At 40.9% G+C, this 17,179-nt stretch overlaps 1 protein-coding gene across 3 annotated transcripts in view; it reads left to right on the top strand.

Annotated features, from left to right (window-relative positions):
* Window positions 1-17,179, top strand: part of LOC122798604 (ubiquitin carboxyl-terminal hydrolase 47-like) — a 766,891-nt gene that overhangs the window by 660,504 nt on the left and 89,208 nt on the right. For all 3 annotated transcript variants that reach the window (XM_044067681.1, XM_044067680.1, XM_044067682.1), the window contains one exon: window positions 8,768-8,881. In XM_044067681.1, coding sequence (XP_043923616.1) covers window positions 8,768-8,881 — 114 coding nt within the window. The remainder of the gene's footprint in view (window positions 1-8,767; window positions 8,882-17,179) is intronic.

Raw genomic sequence — 17,179 nt, 5'->3', positions numbered from 1 at the left:
TAAACCAAACGGAACAACGTTGCAGCTTAAAAGTACTGTTCCAACTTTACTTCTCATATAGTACAGATGATGTGAGAGATATAACATTTACCTTAGGACAAATGAGTCCCTACCATACCTCTAACATAACTGGATTTATACAGCTCTTTATATACAGTTTTAGTCATGCATAAACATATACATTTCCTCTTGATATTCTATTTTGGAGAATTGCTCATCCTGTAGAAACAATACTAAGCTTCCTTGTTTAACAATGTCTTGTAAGAGACCATCTTTTCTGACAGTGTGAACATCCTGTAACAGTGTCCTGTTGTCCATGCAGAAAAACATGTTTTTGAGGAAACACATTGTCCTGTATTCTATTTGGATCTTTGTATAAGAACATCTGTTCTTGTGCCAATGCTGATAAGCATATCCTGTTTTCCATGCAGAAAAACATATTTTTGAGGAAACACATTGTAAGAGATCAGCTTTTCTGACAGTGTGAACATCCTGTATTTTATTTGAATCTTTGTATAAAAACATCTGTTCTTGTGCCATGTCCTGTTTTCCATGCAGAAAAACATATTTTTGAGGAAACACATTCTTTAAAAGCAGATTTTACATTTTTGCTCTTGCATACATCCTGTTTTTAAGTCTGTAAGGGAAAATGTCCATTCAGCAGGTTCCTTATTTTCCAAGCCATGGTCATTTAGTATGACTGCTGATCACATATTACTAAACTCTGTTTCTGCATTTAAGCAAGCTTTTTCTTTCAGCATATTTACAACATAATTAATTTCAGCATTATATTAATAAAATCTAACACCTGCCCCTCCCCATCACCAGGAGCAGGTTATTATTGCCCTTGCAAAGGCATAAAATACAGCCTCCATGGGACTCGACAACATCCCTGGCTGTGTCCTACATGAACTCAGGCAAGAGCTCTCAGCACCACTAGACACCCTATTCAACCAAAGCATGTGCACCAGCTTCATCCCAGCAGAATAGAGGACAGCCACTATCATACCTCTGTACAAAGGTAGAGCATCCACTGAACCAGGCAATTATAGGCCCATCAGCCTAACTAGCCTGATCTGCAAGGCCATGGAATGCATTACCATGGACCTTATAAACAAGGACATTGGCAACCTTCAAACGCATGATTCCACATAGGTCAGTTTTGTCAAAGGGAGATCATTCCTGTTAAACTTGTCCGCCTTCTTCGAAACAGTCATCAAAGGCATGGATGAGGGCAAGGCAGTGCACACCACCTAACTTGACCTAGCCAAAGCCTTCAACACTATTCCCCACTCGGGCATAATAGATAAACGCTCCTAGTTAGGCATCAACCCATATGTTAGCAGATGGGCAGCTAACTGGTTCACTGATAGAACCCACTCAGTCAAAATAGGGGAAGCCACCTCTAGTAGTAGACCTGTAACAAGCGGCATACCCCAAGGATTGGTCTTGGGCCCTCTACTGTTTGGGACATACTTTTCTGAGGTGCAAGCCAAAACCAGTGGTCTGTGGCTGACCAAGTTTGCAGATGACTGCAAGCTGGGCACTGTCATAAATTCCCCTAGTGATGTGAACATCCTCCAAGAGGGCCTTAATCAAATTAATGACTGGTGCCAGAAGCATGGCTTCAAACTGAATTCCAAGAAATGCATCATCTCCTTTGGGGAAAATGGTGTCCCCACTAATTATCACATTAATAACAATGTACTAAGCATGCAATCAGTTGTGTGGGACCCAGGTTTATAGCAACCTGACTTTTGACCACCATGTTGCCTCTGTTATACAGAAAGCTTTCTACATGGCCCATTTCATAAGTAAGTGTATTTCATCCAGGAACAAGGAGGTCATAACATCCTTGTACTCCTCCCTTATCAGACCCATTATCGAGTACAATGCCCACTTCAGCATGTACCTTGCCAAGCACATGCAGCAGCTGGAGAGACCACAGAGGTTCCTGACCAGGAAAATCCAGTGTCTCAAACACATATCATATACAGATAGACTAAAAGCCCTGTCCCTCTACTGAGTCTTGTACAGACTGCACAGTGGTGACCTGTGTCTGGCATACAAGGCCATCTCAGACACAGCCTTGATGGAGTTGCTGCATATCCGTAAGTCAAACTCCACTCACGCAATCCACATGCAATGTCTCAACCTGATCTGTGACATTATTAGAACTTGATGGCAGGATAGATTTGCAGCATCAACTTTAGAGAGCAGTAACAAATAACTTTTTATAATAAACCAAACGGAACAATGTTGCAGCTTAAAAGTACTGTTCCAACTTTACTTCTCATATAGTACAGATGATGTGAGAGATATAACATTTACCTTAGGACAAATGAGTCCCTACCATACCTCTAACATAACTGGATTTATACAGCTCTTTATATACAGTTTTAGTCATGCATAAACATATACATTTCCTCTTGATATTCTATTTTGGAGAATTGCTCATCCTGTAGAAACAATACTAAGCTTCCTTGTTTAACAATGTCTTGTAAGAGACCATCTTTTCTGACAGTGTGAACATCCTGTAACAGTGTCCTGTTGTCCATGCAGAAAAACATGTTTTTGAGGAAACACATTGTCCTGTATTCTATTTGGATCTTTGTATAAGAACATCTGTTCTTGTGCCAATGCTGATAAGCATATCCTGTTTTCCATGCAGAAAAACATATTTTTGAGGAAACACATTGTAAGAGATCAGCTTTTCTGACAGTGTGAACATCCTGTATTTTATTTGAATCTTTGTATAAAAACATCTGTTCTTGTGCCATGTCCTGTTTTCCATGCAGAAAAACATATTTTTGAGGAAACACATTCTTTAAAAGCAGATTTTACATTTTTGCTCTTGCATACATCCTGTTTTTAAGTCTGTAAGGGAAAAATGTCCATTCAGCAGGTTCCTTATTTTCCAAGCCATGGTCATTTAGTATGACTGCTGATCACATATTACTAAACTCTGTTTCTGCATTTAAGCAAGCTTTTTCTTTCAGCATATTTACAACATAATTAATTTCAGCATTATATTAATAAAATCTAACACCTGCCCCTCCCCATCACCAGGGAGCAGGTTATTATTGCCCTTGCAAAGGCATAAAATACAGCCTCCATGGGACTCGACAACATCCCTGGCTGTGTCCTACATGAACTCAGGCAAGAGCTCTCAGCACCACTAGACACCCTATTCAACCAAAGCATGTGCACCAGCTTCATCCCAGCAGAATAGAGGACAGCCACTATCATACCTCTGTACAAAGGTAGAGCATCCACTGAACCAGGCAATTATAGGCCCATCAGCCTAACTAGCCTGATCTGCAAGGCCATGGAATGCATTACCATGGACCTTATAAACAAGGACATTGGCAACCTTCAAACGCATGATTCCACATAGGTCAGTTTTGTCAAAGGGAGATCATTCCTGTTAAACTTGTCCGCCTTCTTCGAAACAGTCATCAAAGCCATGGATGAGGGCAAGGCAGTGCACACCACCTAACTTGACCTAGCCAAAGCCTTCAACACTATTCCCCACTCGGGCATAATAGATAAACGCTCCTAGTTAGGCATCAACCCATATGTTAGCAGATGGGCAGCTAACTGGTTCACTGATAGAACCCACTCAGTCAAAATAGGGGAAGCCACCTCTAGTAGTAGACCTGTAACAAGCGGCATACCCCAAGGATCGGTCTTGGGCCCTCTACTGTTTGGGACATACTTTTCTGAGGTGCAAGCCAAAACCAGTGGTCTGTGGCTGACCAAGTTTGCAGATGACTGCAAGCTGGGCACTGTCATAAATTCCCCTAGTGATGTGAACATCCTCCAAGAGGGCCTTAATCAAATTAATGACTGGTGCCAGAAGCATGGCTTCAAACTGAATTCCAAGAAATGCATCATCTCCTTTGGGGAAAATGGTGTCCCCACTAATTATCACATTAATAACAATGTACTAAGCATGCAATCAGTTGTGAGGGACTTGGGCACCCAGGTTTATAGCAACCTGACTTTTGACCACCATGTTGCCTCTGTTATACAGAAAGCTTTCTACATGGCCCATTTCATAAGTAAGTGTATTTCATCCAGGAACAAGGAGGTCATAACATCCTTGTACTCCTCCCTTATCAGACCCATTATCGAGTACAATGCCCACTTCAGCATGTACCTTGCCAAGCACATGCAGCAGCTGGAGAGACCACAGAGGTTCCTGACCAGGAAAATCCAGTGTCTCAAACACATATCATATACAGATAGACTAAAAGCCCTGTCCCTCTACTGTGTCTTGTACAGACTGCACAGTGGTGACCTGTGTCTGGCATACAAGGCCATCTCAGACACAGCCTTGATGGAGTTGCTGCATATCCGTAAGTCAAACTCCACTCACGCAATCCACATGCAATGTCTCAACCTGATCTGTGACATTATTAGAACTTGATGGCAGGATAGATTTGTGTCCCAATGACTCTCCCATCTGTGGAATAGACTCCCTCTCCATGTCAAGCAGAGTACCTCACTAGCCCTCTTTAAGAAGAACCTGGACGACTGGATTGGAAACAGAAAATATATCCCTTGGATCACACCTGTGTCCCTGTTGGACAGGGAAAACAGGTACTGACTTTGTGAGAACATGGGTGAAATTCTTGGCTAGGCTTAAAAGGGCCGCTGGGCCAGTAGCGTAGTATCGTCCTATGAATCTATGAACATTTCTCCTTTGCTTTCTCCTGACTAGCGGTAAAGTTCCACTAGTTACAGACATGCCCAAGCTCTCAGTCCTAACCCTGTGGGTATTCACCTCTATTAATGCAAGACCTCATTTTTTTTTCAGAATGCCAAATGCACCACTGCATGCTATTTTATGAGTTACTAAGTAACCATGATCTGAGTAACATGCAAGCTTTGTTAAGGTGCAGTTCATTGCCTTTATGCCAGTGTTCTGTGTCTGTAAATCGGTGCACTTACACTTCCAGTTGTTATGCAGTACAGTAAATAAAACAATAGACATTATCACCTAAGCTTGGAACAAAAATGGAGATCTGCACCAGGTGCAGCTCATATTATTGCCACTTGTGCTGCTCAGCTGTCTAGAATTTCATGCGATATCTAAATTTTTGCATCACATTTTGATCGGTTCCTTATACAATTTGTAGTTTTCTGGCAAATCATTGAAAATTGAAGTCAGTAGATGGCAGACACTTGAATTTCAGACTTCATATCCTTCAGAAAAATACATGGTAATGAAAAAAAACTTTAAAAGTTTATAAGAAAAATATTTAAAACCTGTCGCTGACTTTGGACCTCTGCTTATCCCCCATTATTTCAGACTTTGTCTATAATTCTTGTTCTAAGAGGTTGAGTGGTGTATTGTCACTAAAGGCTGTCAATTACTGACTTTACAAATCCTTCCTGTTTCTTGCACATTGTATAGAGGCAAGTTATTTTTATTTGTTGGGTGTGGCAAAGTCCTTGTTTAGGTAATGTGTATGTGTGCGTGTGTGTGTGTGTGTGTGTGTGTGTGTGTGTGTGTGTGTGTGTGTGTGTGTGTGTGTGTGTGTGTGATGAAGAAAAAAGTAATCTGTTGAGAGAACAGGGACCCAGTCTGCATGGCACACATCAAGTGACTGACAGCCATTCTAAGAGAAATCTGTTTGCTAATGTCTTTTCTTCCAAATGAAGTTAACTTGAATAATGTTTTGGTATCAAACATCATCATTATAGCCCGAGTTAGATCTATATATTCATGGAAATAACCGCATGTTAAAAAACAAATAATGAAATTTTAATGATTCTTTTCAGTTAATCATGTCATTAGCTTTGTTTAATGTTCCTATGCCACAATGTGCCCCAAAAGTAAAGTATCCTTTACTGTGAACATTGCTTGCTACTGCATGTAAAGCCATAACAACTTACTGAAAGAATTATACGGCATCCCAAAGTTTCACAAGTCACTAAAAGATCCACCCATGAGACCTATTGTCTCGGGTGCTGGTTGGGTGACTGAACCCATATCTGTATACTTACATGCACAACTCCAACCATACCTCAATAAATGTGAGTCCATCTTACGTGATACCATAGACTTTGTATATAAGTTAAAGGCTTGGTACAATATGGGAAAGGCAGACTTGATTAACAAAAAAATATTATCTAATCACACTTAACATTGTTTCTTTATTTACGGTTATTCCGATTGATGCAGGAATTGAGCTGTTAAGAGAGTTTTTAATATCTTGCCCTGATCTTAATTTCGGAAAAATTGAAAGTATGTGTAGCCTTATGGATGTTGTACTAAGGAACAATGTCTTTCTTTTTGACAACTCTTTGTACTTACAGCTAACAGGTGTGGCTATGGGTACTTCTGTAGCCAACACCTACGCAAATTTAGTACTCTATCAGTGGGAAAGGAAACACCTGTTTTGTGACACTAACCCATATAGAGGTAATATTAAATTTTTCCAACGTTTTGTTGATAATTGCTTCCTATTGTGGGAGGGTACACTGTTAGAACTAAATGAGTCTGTGTCACATCTAAACTCATTATCATCTTTCTTGAAATTTAAAATGTGTTGTTCAGAAACCAATATTACCTTTCTAGATATCAATTTGACCATTAAGAGGGGTATTATACATACAAGTCTACACAGGAGGGATGTTTGTGCAGGCAGATATACCCATGCTAGCAGCATGCACGCACCCCATACTTTTAGAAGTACAGTAAGATCCCAGCTATGTAGGCTTAGTAGGTTCAATACTGATAACCACTGTTTTGACAAACAGTTGGATGAAATGTTGGCAGATTTTGTTTTTAGTGGATATGGCGATAAGTTATTATCAAATGAAAAAAGGAAATTGTTGGAAGACAGGGAGACAACATTAGAGCCAATCTTTTCCGGATGTTCTATGAATGTGAGGGATAATGATAAATCCACCCTACAAGAAACGTTGGTAAGATATGTAACCTCTTATAGTTTGAAAACACCTTTAATTAAACAAATTATATGTAAGAACTGGTTAGTCCTAATGGCTTCTGATGAGTTGAAAGCAATTCTAGGTACTAGACCTTATTTCGCTTACAAAAATATGAGAATTCTTAAGAGTGTATTATGCTACAAGGATTTTCCTATTAATATTTACAAATCTGTTTCCTGTAGTCCTGGTACATATAAATGTTATAATTGTTCCTGTTGTGAGAACATTATTTGTGAAGAAAGTGACTTTTCTGTACATCCTGTAAATAGGATATCAGCAACTTGTACAACTACTCACTTGGTGTACCTAGCTACCTGTGTGGCCTGCAATTCCTTTTATGTAGGTAAAACTACACGAAAATTTAAGGAAAGGATCACAGAACACAAATCAGATATTAGGAGATGTGTAGATAGAAATGCCCTATACAAACATATTTTAGAATGTGGGCAGCAGCACACTTTTACGTTCAGGGCCATAGATTGTGTTCAACCTTCCATTAGGGGTGGGGATATCAATAATGCTCTAGAAATTAAAGAGTATGGGTGGATATTGAGATTGGCCAGTGATTCTACTCCTGGTCTAAACAGCATGATTAGTATCAAACCAATATTAGTTAAGCTTAGCAGGACTAGGTTGTGATACATAATTGTATATATGGTATTAAATGTTAGTTGTATACTGATATAAACATTTTTTATATCTATTGAATATGCAGTTGATATTTGCATTTTTATTTTTTATGATCTTTTTTTATGTATTTTGTTTTAAAGATATAGGTCATGTGACTTTTGGCTGTCGGTCATATGACTCTCTGGACCTATATATACAGAGTATGTACTCTTGTATTTTAGTATTGATAAAGGATTATATCCGAAAGCTTTGCTGGTCATATTAAAGTGGTTTTTCCTACTGACGTCTTTGTTTGTGAACTTGGAAGTTGGCACCTGTGTTCTTAAAAAACAAATAATGAAATTTTAATGATTCTTTTCAGTTAATCATGTCATTAGCTTTGTTTAATGTTCCTATGCCACAATGTGCCTCAAAAGTAAAATATCCTTTACTGTGGACATTGCTTGCTACTGCATGTAAAGCCATAACAACTTACTGAAAGAATAAAGCACCACCAACATTTCAAGATTTCAAGAAAATCACAGTCTTCGTGTCTGGAATGGAAGTAGCAACCATAAAGAAAAGAACTGATAAGACAACATCATACATCAGTTATTGGCAGAAAGCTGACGAAATATTGAACAAAACAAATTGAACTGATTAGTCAGCACACCATCTTAATACAAACTGCATATTGTATATGGAAACATTATGTTATAGATTGTATACTTAGGCAATTGTATATAGTTTCTTTTGCAAATAGTTGACTAGTTGATTATATTATTTTTATGTTTCACTATTTATGGTTCAATCTATTTGAAGATATGGAAAAAATTGTAATAAAAATTTCTTTGAGTAAAAATACTTAAGCAATTTATGTTGTACTTCCTAAACAGATGTACATTAAAAACACACAGTTATCTACGATAAATATCAGAGAACTCACGTTGGGGCATCTTTGGAAGGCAGCATGGCACAGTGTGAGAACATATTGTCTGCACCTTTAGTGAGAATAATAATTTCCTCCTGGAGAGGTGACTCATACTTCCATATAGGAGGCACTTGACATGTTAAGGTAAACAGAGGTGACCTTTGTTAGTGCAATGATAAAAGCTGGTTTGCTATGTGTTGTGTTGTATGCCTGCTTCATTTGTATTTCCGTAACCATGTACCCGCCTCTGCCCTTGCTTTGCAGAAAACTCATTTAGAAAGAAAGAAAGATCACATCATTATAGAACACAAGAGTTTACTTGCTGAGTTGCGTACAACATCATTTGATCAAGACCGACACTATGACAGAATGAAAGAGGTTAGTATATATGTGAAGTCAGTTATTATAGGGAGAGTTCTAACAGCTTAAGGACTGCTGGCATGAAGAACACATTATATATAATAAAATTACTTTAGATCTTAATTTTTGCTCTTCATTACCATGACTGAAGATGCATAAAGTGATATATAATATGTTTACCAGCTTCTTTGTCAGTGGTCAAGTTATTCAGTTATGACTTAATGGTCAATATATTCAGTTATGACTCAATTAAAAGGAAGTTGCCGTGCCCCATATGCTTAGAAGTAGATAATCCCGTTATTACTCTTCACTCCTGCAAAAACTTAGTGACCACACAAATAGGGCCAGAAACTGTCGACATGAACGTACCTGCTATCTCTGTGGTCATCTTGGTGGACATGGGAATCCTGAAAAATGTATCAATTGCCTTATGTTTACCTTATGTTTACTGGCAGCCAGCTAATTTTCAAACAGACTGATAAGGGATGTGAAAGATGTACTTACACAATATCACTGGAGACAAAGCTCTCAGGTGCACATAATATCAACAGCTTTGTCCAAAATGCACAGCCTAAACCCACTGCATACAGTATAGATCAGACCCAGTCAGAACCACATATGCTGAAGCACTTGGTAATATTCCTAAACCCCAGGGACTCCCAGACATTTGACTTACACAGTTATCCTCAGCATCTTCAAAAGCACTCCACCAAAACTACACCTCACCTTCAAAACCCATAAGGTAAGCCACCACATAGCCCAATAGTTTAGGCATAAGAGACTCCATTGTGAGACACACTGATATCCCAGGCAGCAGACTGAATAAGGAAAATGTCATGGTCAGTTGTCTATCAGGACCAGGATCAACCAGATCACTCATGCACTCAAGTCACTGGGCATATTTCCTAAGATTATATGAAGACAAAATAAATCCATAAACAGGTTCGAAAAACCAGCAACACAGTCCGAGGAGAGTCAAATAACACTATTTATTCCACTGTTTAAAGTGCTTTTCGTCAGCCTGATAGCAAACTTCTTCAGAAACAGTTACAGCAATAAAAAAAAAACATCCTTATAAGTAAGACAGGTGATCAGCATTTACCAATTGCATCACTTTGTTCTACTTAAGCAAACACACTTTAAAATTAAAGTGACAACTGCTGATAACCAGTAATAAAACAACATTAAAGTATATAAACACATTAAAGTATGTAAACATGTCTACGACAGTGACCACAATATACAAAAGTAAAAACATTAAACGTTATTTTGTATAACCCAACAATTGACAGAAATAATATATGTTTTTAACAAAATGTGATTCATCTCTGCAAGCTCTTTAGTTTGAAAATGCTACTAATTGAGCATGAGTCATTCAACCCAGGAAAATTGTAGGCATTCAGCCTCACTTGCCAGGCTAATTCAAGTTCTTTAAGTTTGAGTGGTCTAGGGCCACCCCTACTGTCATACTTGGCTTGATCAATGCTAATAAATTTAAAAGCATGTTCTTTATTAGAAATAGTGTGCTTAGCTAGCGCATTCTCCAGTTTACATTTCTTCATAGCATATTGGTGTTCATAAATTCTGTCACAGTGCCTCCGCTCCGTCTTTCCTATATAGAAAGCAGGGCAGAATGTACACCTAGCCAAGTAAACTACAAAAGACAAATTACAGTTGAATCTGCCTTTCAATTTATAAGTTGTACCGTTAAGACTACAGAGTGGCCATCTGGGCCAAAACAACTCTCACCAGCAGGAGAATTTTCGGCAGGGCCCCTATTCAGGGGCCAGGTCCAAAGAAAGGAACTATCAACAGACCCAATCCAAGGGCAAGCAGAAATTCAACAAAAACAAGACCTAATTGCCCGTGACCAGTCTGATTTACCAACTTTTCTACCTCTTTCAAACGATGTTGCTCCTGGCTGCCATCATGAAACTGTATCGCATGACAATCGGGCTTCTCATTATGACTGTCATACAATTACTGTCAACCAAGTTGGTCAACAACATCCGGAGATTATCTTGAATAAATCAGGGGACTTTAAGCTCTATAATTTCACTGCTATAGAGTTTAGCACGGACATTGTTGACTTTCTGTCTAAAGGTTTGACCTATTGTGGACATTAAAACATACACTAGGAAGTTGAATTTTAACTTAATTATGGGTGACATATTGAATACTGGTAACCCTGACAATTTCTACATTCCTAGTATGTATAATCCCCCATTGCACCCTGTATTGGACTTGTTTGAGAAGCTTTGTGAACTGGATATTAGGCATGCCATAAAGGTCGGGTTTAAACATAGAGCTGTTAACAACACTAATAGGGATGAACGCGAATATTTACAATTCATTAAGTCACAAGGACTGCATTTTTGTAAACCTGACAAAGGTGGAGGGCTGGTGGTATTTAATGATTTAGACTATCAGCAACGTATGAATGCATTGCTGAATACCGATGCATACACTACTAGTTCACGTTCAGAGGTAAATAAGGCTTATAGTTCAATCAAGAACTGTATAGAAGACTTATTTATTGAAGGTAGAATCGACGAGAAGATCTATAATTACTTGACAACTTTGTACCCTAGATATCCATGTATATTTGGCATCCCCAAGTTCCATAAGTGTATTGGAAATCCTAGACCACTAGTGGATAGCAGAGGTTCACCAACATACTCGTGTGCTAAAGTGGTAGATGCCATTTTACAAAAGTTCTTATGCCATGAGACCCAAATATGTAAAGATTCATGGTCATTCTTGAAAAAGATTGATACCTTAGACTTCAATGTGAACTTTCATTTTCTCACTATTGACGTAAGAGACCTCTATACTTGTATCCCCCATGAGGTAGCTATTGAATGGGTAGCACTTATGTTAAAGAAACACAACGCTACAGCCGCGGAAATTAGTTTGGTCGTGGAACTTATTGATCTGGTACTGTCTAACAATTATTTTATGTTCCAAGACCATTTTTTTCTGCAAAAAGTAGGGGTAGCAATGGGGTCACCGTGCTGAGCTAGCGCCACAAATCTGGTCATGGCTTACTGGGAATCGGAATACGTGTTTAAAAACAATACATGTCATGACTCCTTTGATGTCCTTCGAGGATGCATCTGCAGTCCTAACATATGGGTTGTCCTGCCTCAGGCAGCCCTTCGGTCGGCCGGATTCCAAAGTCTGGGTCTGGCCTCGGCTGATGTCGCACTTCACCTGACGTCATAGCTGCTGTGGTATAAAGGCATCAGCCGACGCCATTTTCCTCAGTCTTTCTTGCCGCGCGGTGCCCGAAGCAGAAGCTGTTCACAAGTGCCGGTCGGTCAGATCCAGAGATTTCTACTACCGAAGACTTCTAAAAAGCTAAGTACCCCGTTGGGGACTCTTTCTTGCCTCAGCCGATGTCAGACAAAGTAAATAATTGTTTAACTTGTGGGAAACAAATACCTCATAAGGATTTCCACTCTTACTGCCTTCCTTGTTTAGGCCCGGACCACGACGTATCAGCTTGTTTAGCCTGTGCTTCTTTCAACCGACGGATGCTTAGACGTCAGTCGGAGTTTGCAGAGGAGTTTTTTGGTCCTGCTTTTGCTTACAAAATGCTGTCGGAGACTCCGACAGCACAATTAGCTAAAAAACGCAAGGAAAAGGACCGACACTCGCGGTCCGCGGTTTTGGCTGAAACCATGGTTAGGCCAACCACGAGTGTCTCGGTTTCGGCTGAAACAGAGTCCTCGGTTCTTCCTTCGGCCGAAAACAGGCCTCCGGTAGCCGAGGCTTCACAAAGCATGGTTGAATCGGCTACAGAAATTGCGCCTACAGAAGCAAGCACCCAGGATTTGTCAGATACTATTCCTTTAGACATATCTACCCCTGCACGTGGGGCTGCTAGACCCCCTGCATCTATGTCTATCAAGGCTTTTGCCAGGGCTAAAGCAGCTAAATCTTCTAAGGCCTTACCTGCTAAAATTCCCTCACACAGGCCTACCTCTAGTTCTCAAATGCTCAGCCTGGCTGAGGATCTCATTTCTCTGATCAGGGGATCCCAACCTCACCCAGACAGGGCCTCTCAACCCCCTCAAGAGAAGAGGCCTAGGACTGAACCCCCGGAACCTGTTTCCACAGACTATTCCTCGGATGACTCAGATATCTCAGACCCTCAGGAAGGCCCATATTCTCCTTATGAGGATTCTGATGCAGAAGACTCCATTCCTTCTGCCTCTCCTCCTGAAGAATTTTCTTTTGGGGAAACCTTACATGCTATGAGGGAACACTTTCAATGGCAGGGCCAGGATTTTTCAGATTCAAGGAAAAGGCTAAGGACCTTCTTACACTTACCACAGCATAGGCCTTTAGCCATTCCTCCAGTACTAACAGTTGTTGATGATGCATACAATGATGCCTGTACTGCCCCTGATTCTCTTCCTCCTGCCCCTGCCAAGCCTGACAGATATTACAGGGTCCCGGACACACACTACCATTTGTATAAGGCTCCTGTGGCAGATCCTGAAACCATTTCACAGGGCCCTAAAGCTGTGGCAGCTGCCTCTGCCAAAAATCCTCTCCCCTCTGAAAGGGAATCTAGAGCATTAGAGATGGGGTAAAAGGTTTATACTTCTGCTACTCTTTCGGCCAGGGCCTTAAACTGTCAATTTCACATGATTCAGTACCAGGAATTTTTGTTAGACCAGCTAAATAAAAAAACTGTCCTCTCCTGAACCTATAGACCGCAAGTCCCTTCAGGATTTGGTACATAACTCTCAGCAGGTCAGTAACCATTTCTTAAAATGTGGCTATGATGCACTGGAGGCTTCCTTTAGATCAGCTATGACTGGAACAGTGATTCGAAGGCATGCCTGGTTAAAAGAACAATCCTTACCAGACCATGTTAAGTCAAAACTCCTAGATGCTCCTATGGAGAAACAAAGTTTGTTTGGCTCCCCTGCACAGGAGGTTCTAAAGAAGGTGGAGGAAAAAACAAAATCTGTACAAACAGTCAAGGATTTCTTACAGGTCCAACCTCCGAGGTTTAGCAGAAATTGGCCTTCGAAGAATTGGTCCTTTCCAGACACCTCCAGAGCACAGAGAGGCAGAAATAGACGCCCAAGAGGCAGAGATCAATCCAGGGGTGCCTACAGGGGACATCAGTGGCAACCTACCAACCAGAGAAGTACTGCCACAGATTCAACTACAACCACTTCCACTGGACAGACACAATGACTTGGCTCTGATTCCGCCTACCAGGGAACAACTGGAAGCACCCTTGGGCGGAAAACTAGCTTTATTTTCCCACAACTGGCATTACATTACAGGAGACAAATGGACTTTACAAACAATAGACAAAGGTTACAGGTTTCACTTCCACACTCTACCAAAAAAGAGAGGAATGCCAAACCTACCACCAAGCCAAAAAACAGACGCTCTAAGACAAATCAACAACTTACTAAGAATGAGAGCTATAGAAAAGGTACCGCCTATGGAACAAGGCCAAGGATTTTACTCCAGGCTTTTCCTTGTACCAAGAAAAGAAAATCAATGGAGACCTATTCTCGACTTGTCCGCTCTGAACACATACCTCATTGTTCCAAAATTCAAAATGCTGACCCTCCAGCAACTTCTTCCCATGCTGGGCAAGGAGTCTTGGCTGGTGACTCTAGATCTCAAGGAGGCATACCTGCACGTCCCTATACGACCAGATTGCAGAAGACACCTCAGATTTCTTGCAGGATCAGAGCATTATCAATTCTCAGCATTGCCCTTTGGCTTATCTACTGCACCCAGAGTATTCACAAAATGCCTGGCATCAGTAATTGCTCATTGCAGGCTTCAGGAATTCAAATTTACCCATACCTGGACGACTGCCTAATACAAGCGGACAACAAGGCAAAATTAACAAAAGATTTGGAAAAGGTCATACAACTGTTGCAAGCCTTGGGATACACAGTCAACATGCAAAAATCAAGACTAGTACCATCCCAAAGGATAACATTCTTGGGTGCAGAACTGGATACATCAACTCAGATGGCTTTTCTCACAGAAGAAAAACAAAAGCAACTACCACTATATTTCATGACATTAACAACACAAACTCAGCTTACTGCAAGGAAAGTCCTGCAAGCCATGGGTTACATGGCATCCTGCATAATATTGATTCCGCATGCCAGGCTGCATATGAGAAAGTTGCAATGGTACCTAAGGAATGTATGGTCTCAACACAAGCACAGTCTAGAAGCCCAGATTCCAATAATTCCATGCCTGAAGCAAGAATTCCAGTGGTGGGCTCAGGCCTGTCAGTTGAACAGAGGACTGCCTTTCCACAAACCTCATCCAATCCAGACCATCACCACGGACGCCTCAGACCTAGGCTGGGGGCCACACATGGTGGACAAGTGCATACAAGGCCTATGGACCCAAGACCAGTTGAATCTACACATAAATCTAAAGGAGATGCTGGCAGTGAAATATGCAATCCAGGCATTCCGACCATTCCTTCAACAAGGTCACCTGCTGATAAGGACGGACAATACCACAGTCATGTGGTACATCAACAAACAGGGAGGTACACACTCATATCCTCTATGCTGGATGGCAATGGACCTGTGGAATGTGGCCCTGAATCTCAACATTCAACTTCAGGCCAGATTTGTACCAGGAAAAGAAAATTCACTAGCAGACACCTTAAGCAGAACTACCACGGATGCTCACGAATGGATGCTGCATCCAGATATCTTCAAAACCATAACAAAGAAATGGGGACTACCAGCGATAGACCTGTTCGCCTCCCCACACAACCATCAATTGAAGAAATTCTGCACAAGAGCATACCACCCACTTGCTTGGAGGGTGGACTCCCTTTCCTTCAGCTGGAAAAACCTGACAGCATATGCATTCCCACCTCTTCCTTTGATGTACAAAGTCCTACTGAAGATCAAAGAGGATCAGCCAAGGGTAATCCTGATAGCTCCAGACTGGCCGAGGCAACATTGGTACCCACTACTGAGAAGCATGTCTCGGACACACGCATGGCCTCTACCTCTGTCCCTTACTTCTGACACAGAACAACTACAAGATCCTACATCCAAACTTGAAAACACTGCAGCTAGCTGCTTGGAATATTGCATAAAACAAAATAACCCAAATTTATCTCAGAGGGTTAAGGACATTATCCTGGAGGCTCGCAGACCCTCCACAAGGAAAACTTATTCAGCCAAATGGAAGAGATACCTCATTTGGAGTGCAGCAAAGGGAGAAAATGTCTCATTGGCAAACATAGCACACATCCTGGAATACTTAGCAGAACTGTTCCACAATGGCCTGTCCTACTCCTCCATTAAGATTCATGCGTCAGCAATCTCAGCAGAATACAACATGGATCCTCCTGTCTTCTCTCATCCTCTACTCAGACAGTTCTTGAGAGGAATCAAAAACGTAAAGCCTCCAAGGAAACCACCTTTACCTACATGGGATCTCAACTTTGTGCTGGAAAAGTTAACACTTCCCCCTTTTGAATGAGCAGCAACAGCAGACTTACAGTTCTTGTCTTGGAAAACTGCTTTCCTGCTAGCAATCACTTCAGCAAGAAGGGTATCTGAATTACAGGCATTAATGGCAGTACAGCCCTTCCTTATCTTCCATCAGGATAGAGTGTCTCTGAGAATCAACCCTACCTTTATGCCAAAAGTGGTCTCCAGAGTATCATTGAACCAAGCTATTCATTTACCTACATTCTTCCCCAACCCACAGAACAGGGGGGAAAGACTGCTACATACCTTGGATGTGCACAGGCAATTACGCTACTATCTGGACAGAACTAAGACCAACAGAAAAACTGACCAACTTCTAGTAGCATATGCAACAGGAATGCAAGGAAAAGCAATTTCAAAACAGACAATCTCAAAATGGATAGGAAATTGCATACGATTTTGCTACTCTTTTCATGGAAAGACAACTCCTGAAAATAGCAGACCTCATTCCACAAGAGCTACAGCCACCACTACAGCTTTCCTACGAGGAGTGGCTACCAAAGACATTTTAGAAGCTGCTACTTGGAGCTCCGTGCATGCATTTGCCAAGCATTATAACCTTCCTTTATACTCCAGATCCCGAGCAGGTTTTGCAACTGCTGTGTTGCAAGGGATCTTGACTACACCATCTTTATCTTAGTGCCTCCTCCCCCAGTTTGGCTATGGTATTCTACCCATATGTTAGGACTGCAGATGCATCCTTGAAGGACATAGTACAGTTTTGTACCTACCATAAATGTAGATGTCCGATAGGTATGCATCTGCAGTCAGGATTACCCACCCTCCTTCCCCTCTG

Source organism: Protopterus annectens, chromosome 3.part1 (assembly GCF_019279795.1).
Source record: "Protopterus annectens isolate FY-2018-M chromosome 3.part1, PAN1.0, whole genome shotgun sequence".
Classification (NCBI taxonomy): Eukaryota; Metazoa; Chordata; order Ceratodontiformes; family Protopteridae; genus Protopterus; species Protopterus annectens.
This window is presented reverse-complemented; position numbering and strand designations above follow the sequence as displayed.